At 38.9% G+C, this 14,708-nt stretch overlaps 1 protein-coding gene across 1 annotated transcript in view; it reads right to left on the bottom strand.

The window, feature by feature from the left end:
* The window catches only part of LONP2 (lon peptidase 2, peroxisomal), a 37,533-nt gene extending 28,114 nt beyond the window's left edge, over positions 1–9,419 (bottom strand). The window contains exons 1-7 of the mRNA XM_072346227.1: positions 9,129–9,419; positions 8,025–8,259; positions 7,124–7,255; positions 6,279–6,401; positions 5,252–5,415; positions 4,443–4,537; positions 1,745–2,003 (exon numbers count right to left, since the gene is read on the bottom strand). Of these exons, the coding sequence (XP_072202328.1) occupies positions 1,745–2,003; positions 4,443–4,537; positions 5,252–5,415; positions 6,279–6,401; positions 7,124–7,255; positions 8,025–8,259; positions 9,129–9,361 (1,241 nt within the window). The 5' untranslated portion in view covers positions 9,362–9,419. The remainder of the gene's footprint in view (positions 1–1,744; positions 2,004–4,442; positions 4,538–5,251; positions 5,416–6,278; positions 6,402–7,123; positions 7,256–8,024; positions 8,260–9,128) is intronic.
* Positions 9,420–14,708: the final 5,289 nt, after the last annotated feature.

Raw genomic sequence — 14,708 nt, 5'->3', positions numbered from 1 at the left:
AAAAAAACCAAACCAACATAACTAAGAAATTACTGGCAATTAAGTAACAGCTGATGACAGTTCTACTTTCTTTCCATAATATCCGCTTTGTATACATTGGTCTCTCTTTTACAAAGGCTCAAGTTTTACTTAGCCCTGGAAGAAGTTCCTTAATGTCTGTAAATGCTTAGTATTCAACAACCCCTAGTGGATTCAATATCAAACAGCAACTTGTAGTAGCTGCATTATGCTTGTTGTTAGGATTGATACATTAAATAATTTGAAACACCAGAATTCTGACTTAGTAAACAGTGGCAGTTTATGAATTACAAGGAACAAAACCCTGTGAAGAAGGACAATTCTGCTTCTTTTTCCATTAATGTCTAATAGGCAAAAAGGCCGGATATTACAAAACAATAAACCACGGAGAGCTGCTATAAGCAAGAAACTGATCAACTTAATCAAACATACATACAACCTTACTCAATTTTTAACCCCCAGTGGCTTCTGGATATGTTGATCAAACCTACCCTAAGAAAACCTCACAAATGATCATTCATGCCACAAACTCCAGGTGTAGTTAGGTGTGTCGAGTACAACATTACTGTTTCAATGTTTCTTCTCCCACATTCTGGTCTAAAAAGTGATCAACAGTACATCAACAGTATATTAAACTCTGGATAGCCAGAAGTACATGCACAAGCATTTCAGTATGATTCTCACTATGTCTTCTACATTCCTATAAGTAGTGACTGTGAATTTGCAGTACTCTAACATATTCACACACTGAACTAGCTTACACATTGCTAAGTCTGATACCACAAAATGAATTTTTGTTAGGCATTTAAGATTTCATTAAAATTAATAGTGAAGTGGTAAAAATTCCGAGGTGCACTTTATGTCGCGAAAATAAAGAGTAATTTGCAACTGGAACAACACTGATAGTGCATTCTGATAGTTGAGGCCAGCAGCACAGCCACGGGGCAAAAGTAACTGTTTACATGGTATCAAGAACTAATAGCTTTAATGTGCAGTAAGTACCAGCTGTTGTATGGAGAAATCGCATGGTTTTACAGATCATTAGACATACTCAATGGAACCAAAATCACTGCACTCATGTTTAGTCCTTACTTACCTATGTTATCTACTCCTTATTCTTCCAGCAGGGTATGGGAAACTGGTTAATTTAAACAAATCATTTAGAAGTCTGAGAAGTAAATGTGTAAAGAGATGCAAATAAAAAAAAATAAGCCCCAAGGAAAGGGCATTGGACTCTTTGTGTTTGTCCCTGTACAAACATCCTTTTGAAATGGAAAAACAGCACACTCACATGGCTGAAATATTCTTAGTAACTCAGTTGCTATTCTCCAGCAACTTTTAATGATCACACTCAGTTTTTACTCTGGTTTTAGTAACAAACATGGTTATAAAATAATGTGTTGTTAGTCATACACTACTTCATTTAACTGAATCTTTGCACCCCTCCTACAGCTTGAAAATCTCAATCACAGTGCCAAAAAAAACTGAAGATGAAATGATTTAGAAACATAAAGGCAGTTTTAATTATCCCAAGCATATGAATTCCATGTGCCATGGATCTTGCCACAGTTCTAGAGCCAGGTATGATTATTCCATCCTCCACTCCGCAGAAAAGAATAAGGAACAAACCTCAACAGTGAATGTCCACTCTCATGAACAATGAAAAGAATCAGTATGTTCTGTAATAAAATAATGAACTACTTGTAATAAAAAAGGAAATACATACCTATGGCCTCGGATATCAGATTGATCACAGACACCTCCTAAAGCAATTCTGTGGAATTCTCGTCCCAAAGTCTTTGCAATTGATCTCCCAACACTGGTTTTGCCAACTCCCGGGGGTCCCACAAAACAAAGAATGGGTCCCTTGAGGTTGTTTTTAAGCTGCCTGACAGCTAAGTACTCCAAAACTCTTTTCTTCAACTTCTCCATAGCGTAATGATCATTATCCAGAAGAATTCGAGCTGCACGAATTTCAAGGCGATCTATCAATCGTTAACAACAGAAAGGATATCAGCACATTTACCTTTAGCAATGGAAACAATTCTACTGTGCAACAGAAATAACCACATTTTCATACATGTTCATAAGTATAATTCACCCAGCACTCACATTTACATCGCACACAACATTTTGCTAAAATAATGATAAGCTTTATTTCTTTAAGAAGTAAACACAAGCTAAAGAGATCACTCTATGGATAAGAGAATTAACAACAAAAATCAAAACACTCTCTCACTGTGACACAGATTTAAAATCTGGTTCAAATTATCTTAATATCTGTCCTGGGACAGCAAATGAACAACACGCACGTTTGTCAGAATCCATCATCTCACAGATGGCATCTGAAAACGTAAAGTCTTATCAAAAGATAAATTCAATCCTATGTCTTCATTGCCCATTTACGCTACAGTCTGTTATTATCTCATAAGGCTTGAATGGTAGGCATTGCTAGCTAAATACTACAAGTGACTGCACTGTGCAAAACACCCATGTGATACTAGGACTGGAAAAGTTTAGTTTTTACAGTTACCATAATTTGAGATAAATGGACACGCATAATAAAAGGACTTTAACTAGTGCTTTAGACAGAGCAGGAATTCCTGGCACAAAGCAGCTGTCTCTGCTCTCTAACATAAACGAGAAAACTTAAAGCAATGAAGCCCATCAACTCTGTGCAAACCTACCCGTCAGCTTCTATGCACTGCAGATGCAAACCCCTCATCCCAATAACTGTGTGTTTCACTCACAGACAGCTATTACTACATACCCAAATTCTACCATGTAATTCTTTATAATGAACCACTGAATAAAAAACTATTAATGATACTTATTTCCCAGGTCTTTTTAATTGTATTTTCCATTTACGTATGTTTTTATTCCCTTTACCCATGAAGTCCAAAGCATCACTCATCTGAGTAGTTCTGCAAGACTGAAGAACAAATTCGTGCAAGAGGATACAAGAGTCAACAAACACTTCACCCACTCTGTGGTTTTTTGACTAATACTGACAAATGTAGGCAGATCTTTTTACCATTCAGTCATTAAAGAAAATATTTGCAAGTAGATTTGTGAACATGCTAGGCTCTAATTCAAAAAGGTCAACATATGTCACCATGTGCATTAAGAAGGCAAAAGACAGACATGCTACTGCTGGTGTGTGCATTCTTTAAAAAGCAGATTGCTGTAAATGCCATCCAAACCTTCATTCTTCAGAACACTTGTGGCAAGTATTTCTGCCCAATGAATCTACTCGTGCTGGTCTACACTTTCCATAATCTCTATTTCTGCATCCTATTCCTATATTACCAATATCAATTTCTGTTCAAAGATTTGGAATCAATGGTAAGAAGTTGATGCTTATTTTTTTTTTTCTGTTGTACCCAAAGTTTTAACTATGAAAATTAACAACTTTGCTTTTTCATCCTCTTGTTCTTTAACAAACTTGATCAACGTGAGATATACCAGAACCTTCTTCAGGAAGATTTAAGCTACAGAAATGTAAAAAAACTTCTTTGTTTGCTGTAGGAGGTGGCAATTAGCAGCAGTTTTCTTTGCTGTTGTTGTTTTTTTAAAATGGAACAATACCTTTATTTGATGTGAAAAAACCTCACCTAAGCAGCTTTCCAGGGGAACAACTCTGGGTTCAATTTTTTCAAAACCAGATCAGAAATACAACTCTTGTCATCCAGAACAGTCTCTGAAGCAGAGACATCTCAATCACTCCTGCTGAATATGCTATGAATGTGCTCGCAGTGAGACATGAAAACAAAGTCCCAACAGAAAATAATCAGACATTATAAAATAGCCTGCTTGAGACTAATAAAAGAATTTAAGCGGAAAACAATTCCAGTGTTTCACTCCAGTAAGAAAAATCTAAAAACCCACCATTCTGAGAAGCACAGTATAGATTTGTTTCCTACTGTTTCACTGTGTTGCCATAGTAATACAATATGATTTAATTAATCCTACCTGAAATGCAGTTAGCAAAAAAAAAAAAAAAAAAAAAAAAAGCTGTAAATATTCAGAAGTCTTGACTCCCATAAAGACCTGCTTATACAACACAACCTCTTTGAAAACACACCTACTGCACTGTGATGTAATCACATTTCTGTTCTTAGAATAACAAAGTATGCAATAGCACAGATTGCATGTAATAACACTGCCATTTTATTGTGTAGATATTACTTGTTTAACTCACATTTTTGGGTGTACAACTGTGCTACATGGGCTATTCAGTATACAGATCTTTATTTAAACATGGTAAACTGCAAGACTTGAGTACCATTCATAGCATTTTACTATGAGACAATGAAAAAAAAATTTGGAAGAGAGATCTAAGTACATTCTACTGTCTTTACATCATAGCTACTTGTCCTCAAATGTCTGCACAAGAGACAGTCACCAATAACAGAAGGGTTTACCTTTCGTACTCTTGTTCCATGGCAGTTCTACCATAAGTTCCAAATAATTTCTTGTTAATGCATATTCTGGCATCGACTGAGGCATCTTCTTCAATCTGTAAGTACATGCATAGAATTCATAAGGCTAATGGGGAACTAACTGCAAACTAAGACACTCTTTTGCATTAAAATAAAAAATATTTAGCAAACCCTTTTACATCCCAACACCTGTAATACTAAAAAAGTCACTATTACATCAACTATAAGATTTGTCTTTGCATAATGATAGCTTATTTGTATGATATTCACAGAAAAAAAACAAGTATCATCTTCCTAAGCATACACTGCATTCAAAATGCATGCACCACAGTATATTTATATAAGTATATATACATATGCATATACACACAGTATCACCAGCGAGGTTGTTAAATGATCTTATCATCACCGATACCAGTTATACGCTCACAGAGAAAGGAACAAAGAATCAATGTGCAGATCACTTTTCTCATTAATTATTAACAACTGTGGTGTTATTTGCCCCCTCTCCTTTTCTTTTGAAGTATTCACTTCATAACATAGAGATCTAGAGCTTGCAGTTTAAAGCTGTATTAATTCATAAGTCACATGTGAAAAGCTTCTTAGTTGTCATCCTCTCTGATGTTCCAAGATGAGGAAATTTGGAAACAAAATAGCAGCAAATTAATAAACCTCTAAAAATTATTTCCAAAACACAACCAGTACTAATATATCATTAAGTAAAATGTTAATGCAAGACTTGTTCTAAAAAGTATATTAAGAAAAGAAACAGCCATTTCCAATTCTCCTACCTCTTTATTTCCTTAAGACAAACTTTAAGAGCTTGTTCTGACATACTGGAAGTTCTAATCTTTTTCTCAAGCATGACAACATCATCATGATCTTCCTCCTCCTCCTCATCTTCTGTGGTGCTTGGAATATGATTGATTCTTCTATTAGGACGAATAGCTACAACCTATGGAACAGGTAACAGAGAGTTGCACCACAGTTTTTGTTTGTTTTTAAATAAGGTGAGTACTTTGACTTCGAATGGAAACCATGAGAAAAACATGCAAGGATTTGGGAGAAACTACTTAGCAGAATAAGCCCAAAAATTTTAATCCAATAAATAGTTAAACAAAGTGTTATTGGTACTACTTTAAAAAGTTACCATTCTTATTTTACTGTATTTATTTGCTAAGTTCATTTGTCAACCGCCATAATCTAGCAGGTAACAGAAAATAAAACTGAAGAACTTATTGTGATACTTTGCAAAGCTGGCATTGCAGCCCATCTTATTAGGTGGGATAAGCAAAATATTTACAAGCAAGTAATCTATCTTACTCTTTTTCATTTCTTAATTATTTCTTGTTTGCTAACTGTACACGTACAATTAGATGCAGCTAAAGTGCAGCCTGTCACAGTTAAGCAAACTACATTTCACAACACACATTAATTATCCATATTTCAAAAGCTGTGATTCACCTTTAAAGCTATTAATAAATTGCACACCTTGTATAAGCATGCATATATCATGCAAGTTAAGGCTATCAAACGATTCTTTAATGGAACCTGAGCACTTATTTGAGGTCAGAAAGTGCTCAGATGAAATAAATGATGCCCATGCAGCTTTAAAAAAAAAAGTTTTCTTTTTCAGATGTCTGAACAGCCAAAGTTGCAAGCTGGGTGTTCTCCACTGACACAGTCTGAGCACTAAATACTATGGCCACAAGTTAAAACCTTGCATAGATTACAGTTACAGTTTTCATTAGTCTTTTTAAAAGTGCATCATTATATTTATGTGTGACGCTTAAGAGTCCCAGATTTTAAGGTCCGTACCCTTTTATCATCATCCTGTTTGGGCTTTCTTGTTTTCTGAAGAAGCTTCAGTCCTTCAATTTGTCTAACAAGCAACGGTATAGTCATCTTGAACCTTTCCTCCAGCCTAACCGCATCTAGAATCTAAGAGCAAGGAGTTATGAGAGGCCCACAAATTCACATCAATGATTCATCACTGAAGAGGAACACACACAAGATGTCATCACAGTCTTTTGATCAGAGTTATCAATTAAGGGAATTTGGGATTTGGGGAAAAAAACAAGGTATCAATAAAAGAATACAGCATACAAAACCTAGTTTCAAGGTCTGGACAGCAAAACTACAAAGTAATTCCAAAATACCAAAAAATATGTAAATTTTTATCCTCTTTAGAGTGTCTTTTTTCTTTTGGTTACATTTTTGGAACACGTTGCCCAGAAAAGTCATGGTTTCCCTTACTCTGGTGGTGTTCAAAGCCAAGCTGGACAGGACCTTGAGCAACACAGTTTAAGCTACAGGACGTGTCCCTGCCTATAGCAGGGACACTGGAACTAGATGGTCTTAAAGGTCTTTTCCAACCCAAAACACTCTATGAAATCCAGGCTTGGATTTCGTTCAGATAAATGAACAGTTTCCCTCACTGTCTACATTCATTTAGCTTTTAAGTGAATTCTGATGTAAAGGTACACAGAAAGATATTTGAAGCAAGAGTACAAAACCTTTTAAAAAGTATTCCTGCTCAGTTGTAACAGAAATACCTTCTGGCACAATACTAGCACCACCTATCAAAATTACCCTAAAACTGATCATATCTATAGAAAAGCAGCAAATACTTCACCTTAGAACAGTTTAAGGACATAATATACCTGAAGCTTCTCTTGGTTGGATGTACGAATGATTGAAGTCAGTATATCTGGCAAAGCTTCCCTAGGCAGATTGTCCAGTAGACGTCTCAGCTTGGCAACTGCAGGAACAGACATATCCAGCATCTCAACCAACTGTAAGGAACACACAGTGAACAATATTCATAGTTGTTGGATGTTTTTTTTTTAAGCAAGTCTGGCTTAAAAAGCATTGCATCTTTAAGAATGAAACATGCATAAATGCCTTGCAAAAATGTCCTGGGGAAAAGATTTGCACACAGAAGAGGAATAGGCAACCAAGACTCTGGGCTTTACACTAGTCCAAGAAGTTCATCACTGTTCCTAGTGCTTTTTTCAATGCCTACATCTTCTATTATCTTCAGTTACCTTCTCCTATACCTTCTTTAAACACTAGATTCATTACACCTGAGAGCATGTGTCTATGAAGATTCTATTCAGGTGTGCATTTTTCTACTTTAATAATATATAGCTTCAAAAATCCATTATATGTACCACAAATTTTAGGAAAAACACTTTCTTAAAAGCAATACACACACAAACACATATATACATGTGTTTTGTTTTTTACTATAACGTACTTACAGTACCAGCACATACAAACTACTATAAAGTTATTGCAATGTTAACTGTTAGATGCATCCTGAAATGAACTGCATTGAGACCCTCAAACTCAACACGGATATCTCAAGCCATACCAAAGACAATACTTTTCCAGAAGAATTGAAATCCTGCTTTCACTGAAAGGTGTAAGAAGTACAAAGAGAGAAGAGCAAACAGAAAAAAAAAAAAAAAAGAAGAAGCAGCAAACTGGAAAAAAAAAAAAAGCAGCAAAATCTGTGTGTCCGTACACTGATTTAAAACAAACGGGATTAAACCAATTTACCTGCACAGCATATTTGTAGAACTGTTCTGACAGCTCTCCAAGTTCCTCCTCAGACTTATGCTGATTTGTAAACTGCTCGAGTCGATCCAACTGCTCAACTTCCGCAACAGGGTACGGCTTCTCCTTCAGCAGCTGCAGTATCTGGAACCGGCAGAGGCCCGTCACCAGCAGCGTATAATGTGGCTTGGGCCAGTTGCTACCAACCACCTGAACAGCCAAAGCAGCAGTGCCAATCCTGAAATCAGATCAAACCTTCATGTCATTTGTCACCTTCCACAGAATATTTAATGTGCCCCTCACGTGAAGCAACCTCACAGGTCATCATTGTTCCTCAACAGCAATGGTAACCACAGCCTTTGTGACAGAAACCAATGACACCATGCCTTGAAATTTATAAAACCAACAAGCCAACTGAACTATGAATGATGGCAATATAACACGTACATCCCACCTGGAAGATGCAAAATTTTCATAAATAGATTACAGGTCTTGGAACAGGAACTGAACACTCACGTTTCTGCTCAAACTCTACCCATCAGAAAAAAAAAAAAGTCTCTATAATTTACAGTTTGCAAGTTTTCTAGCAAAACTGCCTGTTTTATGCAAAACTAACGTTTTAGATCGCATTTATTTGAACAAACTGTTTAAGCAGAATTAAACTGCAAAACCTTACTAAATCCACTGATGGAAATAAGTCTTGCAAGGAACACAGAACGTTAAATCTACACACAGTTGATCCCACAGAAATACAATTAGCTTCCACTTCACGTGAACTGAATCTCCCACCTTACTTTTATTAAACAAAGTAACGAACTTTTTCTATCACGAATAACTTTCTACCACTAATAAGCTGTGCAGCCCTAATGACCCCGAATCGCTTTCTAGGATCGCCTTTCTGTCCAGGCCGGCTCTCTATCTCGGTCTCGCCCAGCAGCAGACCCGCACGGCGCTGCCCCCGCCCCACGCGTACGAGCTCCCCCGGCCGTGAACAGATCTCCGCTCCCCGCAGCACGGCCCCGACCCAGCGCCGCCCGGAGGTACCGACGCGGCCCCGGCGGGGGCAGCGTGACCGAGGGCCGCGAGAGCAGGGACAGGCGGCGGCACCTGTGCAGCGAGGGCAGGTCGTCACAGTCGGACGTGGGGTCGCTGGTGTTGGGGATGACGCCGATGATGGTGCTGCGTAGCGAGGTGCCCTTCAGCAACCGGCTGCGCACCAGCTGCATGTTGCGCGGCGAGTCCACGCTCGTCCGCATGGTCGAGCCGGGCAGCAGGACGCCCTCATGGGTGAGCAGCAGCGGCAGGCGGCTGGGGATCTGGATGGCGCTGCCCGCCGCCATGGCCGTCTCCCTGCTCCGCGGAGCCCCGCCCCGCTACGGGCACCCGGAAGGGACAGGACTAGGACCAGGACCAGGAGCAGGCTCGGGCCGGGCACCGCGCGGGTACTCCCCCCCAGCGGGACCCTGCCGGGCACAGCGCCTACAGCCGCCCCTAGCACAGGTCTTAAGATCCTGTGTGTGGCCGCTCGAGGACAGCTCTGTGCTGCGGCTGGCGCTACCAGCAGATGGCAGGCGAGCACTTACAGTGCAAGGATCCTGAATAAATAATAATTCACGATCACTTCCCAATACTATGGTTACTAGTGAAATGCACTTACTGGGGTTCCATTTACTGACTGCAATTCGTCAGGCCCTCGACTAAAAGCCGCCCTGCTGCTGCCGCACGGGGATGCGCTGCCTCCAGCCGCAGGTGTCGGTGCGGGGCAGCACTGCGCTCCCCTGGGCAGGAGTCCGCCCCGAGCCGGCCGAGCAGCATCCCCGTGCGCGTGCGGCCAGCTCCAGCCTCGGCTTTTTCCCCGTGCTGGGACACACAGTGGGACCCTGTAAATGCTGGGGGAGTTTAATTGCAATGCGGTTTCCAGCAAGGTGGAGGCGCTGGCCACAGCTACAGCTCTGCTGTGCCTAACTCAGTCTCATGACATGACCTGGCTCTGAGCACTCAGGCCTACAGCAAGCTCAGATGAACAAGAGTACAGAAGGCACAGCAGCATCCCCCCTTTTTTCTTCCTTCCCCGATCCCCTCTTTTTTTCTCCCTACTCTCCACTGGATAAAAGAGGTGCAATATCCAAATTGCATAACATAATGAACTGCATTAGCCAAGCCCTGTTAATCACTGACTTATTAGCTGTGCTTTGAACAGAGGTAACCCTGTACAGAGGTGAAATCTCAGTAGCAAGGCATGTGTTTACACCAACTGACCATCTGAAATGCACCAGCACAGCTGCAGGCAGAAACTCGCTGAGTCATGCAGCCTGGTAACAGCTTAACTCTGTCAACATTAGGGCAACAAGATAGATGGGAATAATTATGATTGAATGCAACAAAACTACAGAAGAGAAAAATATTTTCTCTCTGCAGCAACCTCCTTAGGTAACTTAAAAAGAACCCAGAATTTAACATGGTATATAATACTTAACATAATACTTGGAAAGCATTGATGTCAGAGAGCACTTAACACAAATACAGAAAATGTTTGGTGAACTTCCAAACGTTGAAGCTTCTCTAGCCATCTCAGTTTGGAATGCAAACACAAATCTAACCAAAGCGCTAAGCATCTGCTCATCACGTTCACTGACTGATTCTCTCAGCCTGAATCTTCTCATTAAACAGAATCTACCAATCTCATCATGGTTATTTTCCAGGCCAGATTTATTTATTTTCCCCAGATGAGTCCTCATCAGAAAGAGCTCCTCAATTCATTCTTGAGAAGTTTGAAATATATATATGAGTGATTTAAAACCCCGTATTGTACTGCACAAATGCAGTGTCCAGTGCCCATCTTGGTTAGGATGTTTATGTAGCGTTTTACTGCTCCTAATAGGCATCTTTTTGTTTAAATAGAACTGGGTCACACCTGAGCAGCAGCTCTTCTCAAGTGTTTTCTCAAGGTGCTGAACTTCTCGACGCCTGGAGAAACAGGCCAGAATTAAGGTATATAGAGAATTTTGTGTCTCCATCCCAGAGACTTCAGATCAGAAGGGGCAGCTGCTGTGTGATCTGACCTCTGAATCTCACTAGCAACTTCTCCATCTAGTCCACAGTATCTGAGATGCACTGTATTTTCTGGAGAGGAATTTAACCTTGACTTAAAGACTTACTGAAATGGAGAAGCTACCACCTCGACAGCTAAGTGTTTTAATAGCTGATTACATGGTTACAATCTGCACCTTGCTAGTAACCACAGTTTCTTAAGACTGGTCTCTGCTGCATCTTTATCTAACAGATTAAGAGATGCCGACTATGAGAAAAACCTTTCCTCTGTGCACACTACCAATAGCCCACTATCAAGTCACCACTTGACTTTCTTTGTGTGAAGCTGCTTTGATAAGCATATTTCTGATGTTTTAATGTGATTTAGTCCTACTTAAAACATACACAGGCCATAACTGGCATTTCAGTGGTAGTCTCACAACCATCATATAAAGGGGGTAATACCGGTTTCAGTCTGGTATTCTCATAAAATCAAGACAGAAGTTTCTAGGCATCACTTCACACAGCTTACGCACTAATACTGTGGGATGAATGCAGCACAAATCTAACTGATGGAGATGTGTATCGCCATGATGCAGTACAAGAGATTGCACGTGATACCAGATGGTATGGAGCACCTATGATTCCCACCTCGTAAATCTATGCTGATCATCTGAGCTCTGCAGTCTCCTGCTCCCAACTCTCTCAAGCTAGAATGACACAACAAGACCTCAGGGAATTTTCATTGACTAAAACAAATCCATACTGCTTTATATCCCAGCTCTGCAAGGTAAAAAACCTCATTCATATTAAGCACATAAATAGTCCCATTAATATCTTTCAGAGATTGAAAGGACAGCAATGTTTTCTTTGAGCTTCCTGACAAGATCATTCTAATCATTTTGCAGTACTGATCTTCTGCATGACATGTCTTCAAGCAATTCACAAATGTGTTTATTTCACACCTATAAAACTCACTTAAGTTACACCCCTCTCCCCCAGCTCAGCTCTAATTCTTCCACCTTCATGAACAAGAGAATTCAGTAGCTCCATAAAACATGACTGAGGTACTTCACACTGAAGGCCTGAGATCACTATGTGCTGCTGGAATGCTGTGCCTCAGGCATGAAGTGTATCAGCAGAATGACAGTGAAAAGAACTCAGGATCTTTAATCTGGAATTCTCCACTTGGCACAGATCTGATCTGATTCCCTTTGCATTACATATATCTCAATCCAAATTCCTTGCTCCCAACTGAACAATGGAGGCATTTATTTTAAGACACAATATAAATAAACTTGAGCCTCACTGCTCACTATTAATTTTCACAAGCACTACAGCTGCCTTTAAAATAAATGAAGACATTTTGTTCATAATCAAGTTGCATAAAATGGCTGTTTAAATTAATGTCACTCAACCAAACCTTTATGCTAATTGTGCAAAACAACAACAACAACAAAAACTTGTATATAGAAAAGTATTTGCCTCAAGATTTATGGCCAGATTAAAAAAACATTTTAATAGAATAATTATGGTATTTTAAACCACATAATCATTAACTGTACTATAAAAAATTACATTGAAAGTTGAGCATTTTGAAATGAATATACAAAAATTCCAACAATGAGAATTCAGAAATAGAAGAGTGGTATCAATACTTATCTTTTTCTCCAAAATCATCATTCTCTGAGCTTTAACAGGCAGGAAAATATATCTATGCATCCTACCCCAAGTACTGCTGGATTCCTCACAGTCCTTATCTAGGTTGCTTTACACCAGACAGCCAAGCAATAAACAGCACAAGAGCGAACAGCTCAGCTGGAACAGCAAGCATGCTAATTCACCAGCTGGTTGATGTCAAATGCAAGTGATAATGGCCGAGTTCTCCCTGGTTTTTCCTAGTAGGAGAATAACAAGAATCTCTGCAGTCTGGACACTGCTTCTGTGTAGTGCCTTTAGATAAGTCAACACTTAAATGCTTTAGAAGAGCTTTACAATTTATTAGCACCTGAGATTTGGAAAGACTTGATAGCTATATAACATATGCTCAAGTAGTTTTCCTTTTAAGAATTGATGGCTTCCTTATTCTTATTGACCTGCTTTGCATTTTTGAAAATTTGCATTGTCAAGTACTTAAAGCCTTCAACTGGAACCTACCAGCTATGTGCTGTATGTACACCAATTTGCATTTGAAACACATTTCTATTATTTTGCACCCACTGTTATTGTCTGGAAATAATATTTACCAGTAGTTTAAAAGATGCAAAAGATGTCCATTTACTTTCTATTCTTCTCCCTCTTCACTGACAACCCCCACTGTTCACAAGCCCTCACTAAAGGTCCTGCAGCTATGTTATAAGATGATACTCAATCTGTTATCAGAATTAGCCTTTCTCATAATGTTTTCATTTTAAACTTACAGATTGCTTGATGCAGTGGTGTTCTGTAGGAATTCTTTCTTGCTAGTCTCAACTGCTGTGTCTGAGAATGAAAGAGGAAACAAAAAACTGTCAATTTCCTTTTCAAATTCTCTGTCTACAAGAACTGAGCTTCTCTTAACAAACATATAATCTGCTTCCCATTGCAACAAAATACTTAAGCATACTTCTTTAAGAGGTAAATTGTTGTTTTGAATTAATCCAACCTGTATTTTTATACATCAGTTAATAGAAAGAATAAAGAATATGCAAGACTAGTGCAGTTTAAAGGACTTACTGTTAGCATTTCGCAATACAGATAAAACAGTGCAGATTTGGCATTCTTACTAGGTGAGAGATTCTATAAATATAGGGATTCCATTCCCTATGCACAAGATGAACCACACAAATCAATCGTTCATTAGATTATTTCCCATTAGATTATTTTTAGCATATGCTCTTCCAAGTGCTGCATGAACTCTGATGATTCCTAGCTTCCGAGCATCTTGGCTGGCATCGTCAACTCTTCACAAATCTTTAAAATACTGTACTAGGAAGTAAAGTTACATAAGCTATTCACAGCTTTACCAGAATGTAACTTAACTGGATTTATAAGTTCATTTGTTTTTAGTGTCTAATTTTTCTACATTAGATTTGCAGAGGAAATTTTAAACTGTTGTGGTTTTTTCTTTTTTTTTGAATGCAGGCTCTGTATTATATACCCATAATCATTCTTTCTTCACAGAAAAGAATCTGATTTTTCACATCAAGCTTGATGAAAAAGCTACCAGCTGGTTATGCAAGTTCAGCACATGGAACAGATGCCAAGAATTACTGGCAGAACATTACTGACTAAGAGAGTGTGAGACCTTTTGGAAATTTGTAAAGCTGCGAGTAGGACTCTATCGTGGTAATCGTAAAATGCATTTACAGTTGGTAACAGACCTCACAGGAATAAGTGAACTCAGACACTTCATCTTCTATTCAGAAGTGAGAGGTCCAAAGAAAAGAAGAAAAAAATAAGCACACAGAAAAAGAAAATTCAAACACTGTTCAGATTTGAAACTCTGGCTAGAATAGCACGTTTCTGGCTTGTCTGGATTGGCAAGAAAGCATCTTCAAAACAGATTTATTTCACAGAACTAATAAGGATTCAGAAGAATTTCTGCAGGACAGGAAATATCCACAAGAAATTAAAGAAACTGAATCAGTAGAGCTGTGCTGATTAACACTCACAATG

This window comes from Excalfactoria chinensis, chromosome 11 (assembly GCF_039878825.1).
Source record: "Excalfactoria chinensis isolate bCotChi1 chromosome 11, bCotChi1.hap2, whole genome shotgun sequence".
Lineage (NCBI taxonomy): Eukaryota > Metazoa > Chordata > Aves > Galliformes > Phasianidae > Excalfactoria > Excalfactoria chinensis.
Note: the sequence above shows the minus strand (reverse complement) of the source record. Positions and strands in the feature narration are given on the sequence as shown.